General features: G+C 39.9%; 1 protein-coding gene across 1 annotated transcript; it reads right to left on the bottom strand.

The window, feature by feature from the left end:
• Positions 1-7,242: 7,242 nt before the first annotated feature.
• Positions 7,243-10,791, bottom strand: arl2 (ADP-ribosylation factor-like 2). The gene is made up of 5 exons (XM_010903434.4): positions 10,564-10,791; positions 10,079-10,189; positions 9,793-9,955; positions 9,623-9,703; positions 7,243-7,836 (listed from the first exon to the last, which is right to left on the bottom strand). Exons 1-5 carry the CDS (start codon positions 10,626-10,628, stop codon positions 7,702-7,704), a joined length of 555 nt encoding a protein of 184 aa, XP_010901736.1. The 5' UTR covers positions 10,629-10,791; the 3' UTR covers positions 7,243-7,701.
• Positions 10,792-11,386: the final 595 nt, after the last annotated feature.

Below are 11,386 nucleotides of genomic sequence, written 5' to 3'. Positions count from 1 at the left end.
CCTGAGATAATCAATAACATAGCCTTTGGGCTTATAATGCAATAAAACCAGTATGAGACAGATATTTAAATGTCTCCTACATCATGGAGAGGGCATTGCTATAATAGTGGTTATTATAATATAGGGGGTCAAAAGGTGAACTTTGACCTGTGCCATAAGGGCCGATATAAAGTCATTATTTAGTAGTTAAGTGGAAGTTGCTAATGAAAGTGTAAAGCTGCCTTTAAGATGCTAATGCAAGTGCGAAGCTGCTTTTAAGATGCAATTGTGGTGGTTGACATGCCTGCAAGGACTAAAAGTGTAAAGCTGTCTACAAGGCTGTAATACACAGAAGGGGTTGACATAGCTGGAAGGACAGTTATCTCCTCTGAGCCAGTGAAAGTGTGAAGTTGTCTCTAAGGTTGTGTGGTTGACATAGTTGGAGATTAAATGATCTCCTTCAAGACCTGTGTGTGCAGGGGTCAACAGCCAAGTGATGTATTCTGTAAACTATTGGAGCCCTTTTGACTCTTAACATTTCACACTTAACGACTGTTTGAAAGCTGGTCTTACCAGTCTTTGTCCTACTGTGTAATGTATTGTATTGTAATGAGTCCCATTCCCAGCTGTCTTACATGCCGGCGTGGCTCAGGGGGTGTGAGAGTCATTTGATACTTTCTTGATGTGTGGGAACACATGGACTCACCTTAACCTTTTCTGATTTCATCCTTGTTCTTCATGGAACTGCCAGGCCATGTCCCCTGCTTGCCGGGGCTGAGAAAAGATTTCCATCACCAACGCATGTGGCTTGAGAGAGGTTGAGTGACAGATATGATTCATGATATTTTCCTAATACTTCAGTGAAGTTATGTGTCTGAAACATGCAATGGAAATCATGTGACCAGAGACTAATAATGTTTTTTGAGGGAAATGTGTTCTTTTTCAGGAAAGCACATCTATGCAATCAACCAAAAGGGGTGAGGTCCATGAATATTTCCCCATTTTTGTCCCTCCCCAATTTTGTGATGATCATTTCGCGATAACAGCCCTGCCTCATCGCAGAAATATCCTACATGGTTTCAGAAAGTAGAATATCTAAATATCCTACAATGCACCTTCAGCAACTTCAGCCTATTATCACACTTTTACAAGTCTCAGAAGAACAACAAGTTTTCCTGTTGTCAGACCCTGGTCCCCCAACAAACAGGTCTACAAGTCAACAAGTCTACAGGTCTACAAGTCTACAGGTCTACAGGTCTACAAGTCTACAGGTCTACAGGTCTACTGGTCTACAAGTCTACAAGTCTACAGGTCTACAGGTCTACAAGTCTACAGGTCTACAAGTCAACAAGTCAACATGTCTACTGGTCTACAGGTCTATTGGTATATAGGTCTACATGTCTACAAGTCTACAGGTCTACAAGTCAACAAGTCTACTGGTCTACTGGTCTACAGGTCTATTGGTATATAGGTCCACATGTCTACAAGTCTACAGGTCTACAAGTCAACAAGTCTACTGGTCTACTGGTCTACAGGTCTATTGGTATATAGGTCTACATGTCTACAAGTCTACAGGTCTACTGGTCTACTGTTCTACAGGTCTACAGGTCTACTGGTCTATAGGTCTACAAGTCTACTGGTCTACATGTCTACAGGTCTACAAGTCTACAGGTCTACAAGTCAACTGGTCTATAAGTCAGCAGGTCTACAGGTCTACAGGTCTACAGGTCTATTGGTCTACTGGTCAACAGGTCTACAAGTCTACATGTCTACAAGTCTACTGGTCTACAAGTCTACTGGTCTACAGGTCTACAGGTATACAGGTCTTTCAGGTGTAGAAAGACATTGCTGGTCCATACATTAGCCACCAACAGACAACACTAGAACAAATTATCTCATTAATGATTTTTCTTTGTGGCAGAAACAGCTTTTGTTTTTGTATTATATACCATTTATCTGTAATATATCATTTATTCACCCACTTTTCTTTCATGTCGTCTAGTTTTTGATTATGACTCAGCTTCATTGCAGCACCTACTAGCGGACTCTGAAAAGTCGATGTAAAGATATGTGTCTTCTAGAGCACATCCAATGCTGTTCACGGTTGTTATCGTGCTGCTCACTCAACCAGGAAGTCTAGATCAGAATCCTTACACGCCAGAAAGAACACACTCTTCGGACCGCTACCTCGAAAGAGTTCACAGGCCCCAAGCCGTTACAAGAAGTCGCTAGAACGTGATCAGACAATCTAACCACATTTATATACCAACCCCCTGAGCCCGGACAGTGCTAGCTGCAAGCAGGAGCATGTGTATTTTCAAACACATAAGACAATATTTCTAATGAGTATGTGAGACAAGCCCAAAACTGCCCAATGGACAACAGTGTTCCTGCATGTTGAAACAGACAATATTGGTTTTCAAAGGGTAGCGAGGTTAGGCTCTTCTGAAACTTGTTTCATGCTTTGACATTTCCTCAAGTCTTAGGTCAATGTGCAGTCAAATGGCAAAACATAATTTCTCAGGGTTCTTGAATGTTGTTATAATCATTATTATCCTTCTATTTTTTAAATATATATTATATGTATTTATACATTGGTATGGGCCAATATCATGACTAAATGTAAAGACCTAATCAAAATGTTTTATTAAATGTACCTAACTCATTTCATGACCAATCTAAAATATCAAATACCATAAAAGGCCTTTCTGTATTTAAAATGTTTTCTTTTAAAATCAGAATATATATACATATATACATACACATATATACACTCACCGAAAGGATTATTAGGAACACCTGTTCAATTTCTCATTAATGCAATTATCTAATCAACCAATCACATGGCAGTTGCTTCAATGCATTTAGGAGTGTGGTCCTGGTCAAGACAATCTCCTGAACTCCAAACTGAATGTCAGAATGGGAAAGAAAGGTGATTTGAGCAATTTTGAGCGTGGCATGGTTGTTGGTGCCAGACGGGCCGGTCTGAGTATTTCCCAATGTGCTCAGTTACTGGGATTTTCACGCACAACCATTTCAGGGTTTACAAAGAATGGTGTGAAAATTAGTGCCAATTGGGCATCGTTTAATGCCACGGCCTACCTGAGAATTGTTTCTGACCATGTCCATCCCTTTATGACCACCATGTACCCATCCTCTGATGGCTACTTCCAGCAGGATAATGCACCATGTCACAAAGCTCGAATCATTTCAAATTGGTTTCTTGAACATGACAATGAGTTCACTGTACTGAAATGGCCCCCACAGTCACCAGATCTCAACCCAATAGAGCATCTTTGGGATGTGGTGGAACGGGAGCTTCGTGCCCTGGATGTGCATCCCACAAATCTCCATCAACTGCAAGATGCTATCCTATCAATATGGGCCAACATTTCTAAAGAATGCTTTCAGCACCTTGTTGAATCAATGCCACGTAGAATTAAGGAAGTTCTGAAGGCGAAAGGGGGTCAAACACAGTATTAGTATGGTGTTCCTAATAATCCTTTAGGTGAGTGTATGTATACAGCTCTGGAAAAAATTAAGAGACCACTGTAAAAATTATCAGTTTCACTGGTTTTACTATTTATAGGTATGTGTTTGAGTAAAATTAACACTTTTGTTTTATTCTATAAACTACTGTCAATATTGCAATACAAAATTTTGTCATTTGGTTATTTTAACAACTGGTCAAAATAACCCAAAAAATATGCATTGTTATCAGACCTCAAATAATGCAAAACAAATTCATATTAATTTTTCAACAAAAAAATACAAATGTTTTAATATAGGAAGAGTTCAGAAATCAATATTTGGTGGAATAACCCTGATTTTTTAAAACAGCTTTCATGCGTCTTGGCATGCTCTCCACCAGTCTGTCACATTGCTGTTCGGTGACTTTATGCCACTCCTGGCACAAAAATTCAAATAGCTCAGCTTTGTTTGATGGCTTGTGACCATCCATCTTCCACTTGATCAAATTCCAGACTCCAGGTCTCCGTGTACCCATTAGATGACCAGGTGTTGGGCAAAGCTGAAAATGTTACTCGTCAGAGAAGATGACCTTACTTCATTCCTCTACGGTCCAATCCTTATGGTCTTTTGCAAACTTCAGCCTGGCTCTTATTCACTTCTCATTGATGAAGGGCTTTTTTCTAGCTTTGCACTACTTCAGCCCTGCCCCTAGGAGCCTGTTTCGAACCGTCCTCGCCGTGCACTTCAACCCAGCTGCTGTTTGCCATTCTTTTTGTAGGTCACCTGATGTCATCCTACAGTTGTTGACGGTCATCTCGGTCAGTGGACAGTCGTTTTTGCCCTCTGCTGTTCTGTAGTTTTGTTGTCCTCTGTCCTATGTCTGTTAGTGATGACCACAGCAGTGGTTTTTATACATTTCCTCGTTAAATTAGATCTGGTTCAGATAATCACCTAATCAGTACCTCATTAAGAAAAATGAGGTGTGCCTGTGTTGGAATTTAAGACACTGGAATGGAATGGCTGCCATACATGTAGAGATGTTGATTTAAGAAAATTTAGGAGTGGTCTCTTCATTTTTTCCAGAGCTGTATATATATATATATATATATATATATAGGTTTTTTTTGTTCTTTTGTTATACCATTACACAATCGTCCAAGGTTAATTTTGTAAGAAATTTTAGAAAATGTTAGAAAATGTAATAAGTCAAGTTTGAATTTCTGATTAATCTGTTTTTGATTATTAGCATAAAAACTATAAATGTATACTGTTACATTAACAGTTCATTATTAGAAAATAAAACACAATTACAAAATCTTAAAATATTCAAAGCAATTGAAATATAGTCTAAATTGTATTTACCTTGCATATAACTAATTGAATTTAACATACATATACTCAAATATTGAATTTACCCTACATATGTACTTTATATGGACATTTCCCTACATTTACTCTGTATTGAATTTACCCTACATATACATTATACTGAGCACCTTACCTCCAGCGGCTCAGCACCACTCCCCAACGTGTTCTGAGGAGCCCAACACGCTGTGGAGAATATTTATATTTGCTGTAGAGGAGTCTTCTAAAAATAGTACCTGACACATCTGACAGCAAAATCCTCAATGAAACTCCACCAGGGCAGTCCACAATTAGTAGTTAAATAGCTGGGATTATAATCTTTTCCAACCCAGACCAAAGGTTTAATGGTGAACAAGCTATTTGCCATAATAGGGGATGTGGAGCCGTTTTTGTCATTCTTAATAAAATGAATTTTTTCTGTATAGAAAAGTTCATAGTTTTTCTTAGTTTTTCACTTTCTCCATTTATCATTTATTTGTCAGTTTCAAGTTCAAATTTCATGTTCTAAAGTTTGTCAAATGCAACAAACAACCGGGTCATCCTGCATGGCACCCGACACCTACGTAGTGAGAATATATAAGCAAAATTATAGCCAAACAAAAAATAAAGCAGTAATATACATAATACTGTACATTAGCAGCAGTTAAAAAGAGTACTGTGGCAGTAATCTGGGGAAACTAGCAGCAATCTGGGTAGTAGTACCGAACATTATAGATATGGCAAGTATGGCAATAATGTACATAATGTAATTTGGTAGAATTATTTAATATTATAGAATATTTTTAGATACATATGAGTGTAATAAGCTTATGAATGGGGGTATAGCACTCTACAACTATTTAATGAGAATTTATAAGAAATATATATATTCAGCAAAAATATAGCTAAGTACTGTAAACTAGCAGCAATATTGGTAGTAGTATTGAATATTATAGATATGGCAAGAATGTCAGTAATATACCTAACAATGTAAACTGGCATACATTTTGAAAGAGTAGGATGGGGAGTATGAACAGTATGGTAGAAGTATTGAATATTATAGATGCATATGAGTGTAATATGCTTATGAATTGTACATGCAAAGTAATATTCTAATGCCCATTAAAAGTACCTGAAAGGACATCAGAGCATCTGGAATGTTAATGTGTGATCAGTATGATCATGGATCAGTGTTGAAAATCAACACTACTGTGGTTTGCTCCTTGGGGTTTAAGGCTGGGTGTTTTGTAAAAGCACTTTGTGACAACAGCTGATGTAAAAAGGGCTTTATAAATACATTTGTTGCTGGTTGAGGGGCCTTAAGGCCTGAGGGGGAAAAACATTTAGAGTCTGGAAGTGCGTGCCCAGCTGCTCCAGTAGCGTCGACCAGACGGCAGCAGTGTGGACAGACCAGAGCCTGGATGGCTGTGATCTTTGATGATGTTCTGAGCTTTCCTCAGGCATCGTGTTTGGTCGATGTCTTGCATGGAGGGGAGATGGCAGCCAATGACACACTGCAGACTTCACCACCCTCTGGAGGGACTTGCGGTCTACAGCGGAGCAGTTGCCGTACCAGGCAGTAATGCAACCTGAGAGGATGCTTTCAATGGTGCACCTGTTGAAGTTGGTGAGTTTTTACAGACATGCCAAATTTCTTGAGTTTCCTCAGGAAGTATAGTAGTTTTTGGACAGTTTTCACTGCCAAGTTAACTTGTCTGGACGAAGTGAGGTCATCTTTGATAAACACACAGAGAAACTTGAATTCGGAGACTCTCACCACTTCAGCTCAGCTGATGTCTGTTGTGTTTACAGACTTTATTGCTGTTTCCTTTGCAGACAGTTTTTCAATTCCACCTCCATCCATGGATATCAGGCAGTTCTAGCAGTCAGTTTCACAATCTGCAGAAGCCTATATCAGTCGCTGGTAAATTTTATTCATGATCGTTTTCCACCATGTTCATTGTTCCCACCACAACCACAGGAGGGCAGCAGAGTGCCCATCATTGTTCCCACCACAACCACAGGAGGGCAGCAGAGTGCCCATCATTGTTCCCACCACAACCACAGGAGGGCAGCAGAGTGCCCATCATTGCATGTAGGCAGACCTAACATTAAACTTTGAAGGCCAAATCTGTAGAAAGCAAAATTCTCCCATTGCCAAATACAACATGTATTCCTAAACAAGATAAGCAGTGTGAATGGATGGTGAAGCAATCGAATGTGGCTCCGAGATGAACTAGTAATGTGTATTTGTTTTATAGGCTTTTCTGGTATTTAAAGCATTCTTCTGGGTTTTCCCCAATCACAATTAAATCGGATTACAAGTAGTTAATTGAATGAAACAAACATGAATACCTGCTAAGCAAATTATCTAGATATCGGAACTTTTGACAGTTCAAATATGTTCGTAAGCATGACCACTTGGTAGAAATTCTCAAAGTCTCTTGATCAATTTAGAGATTTTTGTACTTTATTATATCCAAAAGCAATGTACAACTTAGAGCTTAAAGCTCAAATTATACTCAACCATCAGCCAAAAGATTAGACACGACTCAATCAAAAACCCACAATCCTATCAGAAATGTCGATCCAAGTCCAAAAACAAAATGTTTTTGTTCAACGCCATGTTTTTTTTCAGGCATTTTTTACACTCTAAATAGGACAGAAAAGTATGGAAATAAAGTGGAGAATTCGCTTTTTTGTTGCTAAGAGAGCAGTGGACTATTTTTGAAGCTGCCACAGCAGTAGATGAGCACTGGATGCAGCAGGTCAAACATCTGCACCTGCCAAGGCCACACATCACACACGTCTATCTGTAGGTCCTCAGCGAATCAGAGGCCCGTTTCGGGCCCTCCTAAGCCACGCCTCCTCAAGGCCACCAGAGCGTGTCTGCGCCCAGGGCGCCGACTAGTCCGCGGTGAAGACGCGTGCAGCAATGTCGTCCAGGAGCCAGTCCACTCCAGCCAGCAGGTTCTCCCCGGTCACGGCACTGCAGCCAATGATGCACCAGTGGTGGGTCTTGATGTTGTCCAGCGCCAGAGCCTGAACAGCAGCACACAGAGACACACAAGCCTTTAGAAAAGGTACAACACGTTCCCGGACACCGGCACTGTGTCCGATTCGCGCTCCGCTCTGAAGGGGCCGGAACACCTCTGGCTGTTATCCTCGGCTAATCCGGGCCAACATTCTCAGGGTTGAAAGTTCTCTCCTTTGGTCCGTCCCCACTCCGCTGTGAACCAAAAACTTGGGTTGTCGCCAAGAACAAATGAAATGATTGGTCAAACAATAATCATCATTAAAATTGAATACTTTATATAAAAGTCCTCCACTCAGCAGTTGTCACAAAGTGCTTTTAAAGATACCCAGCCTGAAACCCCATATTAAACTTCAGAACCATTTCTGCAATTAAAATAAACAGACAGGCAATTTCCATCAAATGAAACGGCTATAATTACAATCACCAAAACAGGTGCAAATTATTATGAAATCATTAGAGATTAACTCAGGAGGATCCAAGCTTCCATAAAGATCAAGCATGTGGTCTGGTTTGGTCATAAATATATGGGCGTGGTAACATGCAAAGATCTAAAGACCTGAGACCCTCAGGAGAAAGATCATTGATGCACATAAGACTGGGACTAGGGTTACAAAGCCATTTCCAAGTACATCATTCCACTCTCCAACAGATCATCTACAAGAAGTATTCCCTGAAAATGATCCTTATAGACATCTCTAACTACCCCAGGGAGACACCAGGGAGACACCAGGGGATCTACAGGCCTCACTTCCACCAATCAATCTTCAAGTCCAGGAGTCAACGGTCAGATTGGGACTGTACAGAAATTGGCCTACATGGGAGGTCAGGAAGAAAGAAGCCTCTGCTCCCAAAAAAAGAATATCAGGATACAACTGACACTTGCCAGGCAACACCTGAGTAAAGACCAATACTACTGGAACAAGGTGCTCTGGACAGATGAGTCAAAGGTTGGAGTAGTTTGGCCGCAATTACAGATTCCATATTTGGTGAAAATGAAACACTTCCTTTGAACAGAATAACCTCATACCAACTGTAAAGTATGGAGGCAGTGGCATTATGGTTTAGGGCTGCTGTGCTGCCACCCAGGCTAACTTGCCATCGCTTAGTCAATTCTGAATTCCATTTTATGAAAGAGAACTATTGAAGAGAATGTGAGGCTATCTGTCCAAAAGCTGAACCATACATGGATCTTGCAACTGGACAAGAACACACAATTCACAAGCAAAGCTACAACATAATTGCTCAACAAGAAGAAATGGAGAGTTATGGAATGGCCAAGTCAAAGCCCAGATCTCAACTCTATCTTGGGGGACTTGAGGCGAGCTGTCCATGCAGGAAAACCCTTGAATAGAATTAAGTTGAAGCAGTACTGTAAAGAATATTGTGTGCAAAAAAAAACTACCAGTAGATGAGACTCACAACAGTTAGAATAAATGGCAATATGAAGCCATTTTAGCTGAAGGGGAAAACTCAGGGTGTACTTAGTGTTTCCGCATTGTGAAACTGCATTTCTGTTGGTCTTTGATGAATAAATAATTGCGAAGTATAATCTTTGTGTCATTGTTAACTAAAGTTACCTTTATCTGTCAATAGTGTTGAAGTCAATGTTACATACCCATATCTCTAAACATGTAAGAGACAACTTTCCAGGAGGTGTACTTATTTTTTTTACATGACAGTATTTACATTAGGTGGACAATTTGTACAATAGAATGAATGTCTCTGCTCATCAATGCCACATTTCCAAGAATAGAAGTAGTAGGTCCTGGTGGGGGGAGAATGTATCCTCACCTCTCGAATGGCATCTTTACTCAGGGATCCAGGTAGGTCCTGTTTATTGGCAAACACCAGAAGAGTAGCTCCTCCTAACCTCTACAGAGAGAGATTGGTAGATATTGGTTAATAGCTGATTATTAGTGTGTTATATCAGCTTGACCGTGTGTGCGTGCATGTGTGTGTACCTCCTCCAGTAAGAGAGAGCTGAGTTCCTGTCGGCAGTCCTCCAGCCGGAGTCTGTCAGCGCTATCTACCACCCACACCAGGCCATCTGTGCTCTCAAAGTAGTTCCTCCAATAAGACCGCAGGGACTTCTGACCCCCCACATCCCAGATGTTTAACTTGAACCTGAGGAGAGATTGAAATAAGAGGAGGAGATTGGCATGGAGAAGAGAGAAGGGGAGTCAAATGGGGAAATGTTATTTGGGTCAACCTAGACCCACCCTATTTGAACACAATATTTTGACCCACCCTTTATGTTCTAAGGTTTTGATATTGAACCCCAGCGTGGGAGATATGGTGCTCACGTCCTCTCCATTGAACTTCTTCAGAATAGTGGTCTTTCCAGCATTGTCCAGACCTCTGTAAGGCATAACTAAGGCCTGGAACTGTTTCAGATTCAGGGTGACACATACAACAATACTAATTCACTGTCATTAGCCATTCATTGTCTTACATAAGCCAGATGGTTAGTTAGCTGATAATACACAGCTGATGTTAAATAGTCTCGCTATTAGTGTGATTGTCAGACATTTACATTGAAATGTACAGTAGCTAGCCTAGATATGATAACAGGCTATAGCTAGCGTAGCTAAACCTGTTTAAAAAATAGCAGGAAAAGACAGATGAGAAACTACTCGGAAGTATAACTAGCAAACAGGTACAGGCACTTCCATAGCTAGCTAAAATGAAACAGCTAAACATGCATCCTTCGTCATTGCCGTGTAAATGGATACAACATCAGTAGCCGCATCTCTCTCTCCTTGTGCTTCATTTTTTTTAGTATCGTTAGCAAACCCATCGTGGTGAGGTTTTAATCTCAGATATACGCGAAAAAGACAGGTACAATCTAATCATTTAGTTATAAATCGTACAAACTGTCTTTCATTCTCATTATTGTAGCTAAAGTTACCATGCATTGCATGGATAATGTAGAAGCAGTTTGCCCGCACCAACGGATAACGTCACTTACATATGGGAATGGGAATCCTTCAAAATAAAAGCCGTCATCTCAATGCATTGTAATGTGTTTAATTCATTGTAAAGACAATCAGTTGTGACCAAATACATGTTTTTGTATTCAGTAAATGCAAAAAGTAATTCTTGGAAAAAATATGTATACTTACAAAAACCTTATACATATTGCAATGCGTTAAAATGATCACTGTTATTTTGAAAAACCACACCTGCTTTTGTGCTTAATGCCTTATATCCTGTTGGTAAAGTCCATTTTAACATTTTGACAATACTTCGCAAGAACAATAGATGGCAGTCACTTCATGGGTCAAGTGTGTCCGCAGACGTCTGTAACGGGAATTTGTAATTAAAATGCAACTTTTTGATATATAGTGCAGATTATTCATTATATGGTGAGCCTTCTAATTTCACTATACATTGTATAGGTTTAATGTGACTGCCACTATGTGCTAATGCCTTTAGACGGCACTACAGGTAAGTAAATGCAAGAAAGTCTATTTTCATATAATTGTCTTTTATGTATAATTATTTCGTAATTTTTTTACCAACCGATTTGATAAAACACTGACACGGTCATTTCAA

This window comes from Esox lucius, chromosome 5, assembly GCF_011004845.1.
Source record: "Esox lucius isolate fEsoLuc1 chromosome 5, fEsoLuc1.pri, whole genome shotgun sequence".
NCBI lineage: Eukaryota > Metazoa > Chordata > Actinopteri > Esociformes > Esocidae > Esox > Esox lucius.
This window is presented reverse-complemented; position numbering and strand designations above follow the sequence as displayed.

Excerpts from the sequence above, each read along its gene's own strand:
- arl2 (XM_010903434.4), bottom strand. The coding sequence starts at position 10,628 with ATGGGTTTGCTAACGATACTAAAAAAAATGAAGCACAAGGAGAGAGAG. Across the intron at positions 10,190-10,563 it reads GAGATGCGGCTACTGATGTT|AGGTCTGGACAATGCTGGAA; the intron begins GTATCCATTTAC and ends TATGCCTTACAG. Across the intron at positions 7,837-9,622 it reads GTAAAGATGCCATTCGAGAG|GCTCTGGCGCTGGACAACAT; the intron begins GTGAGGATACAT and ends GCTGCTGTTCAG.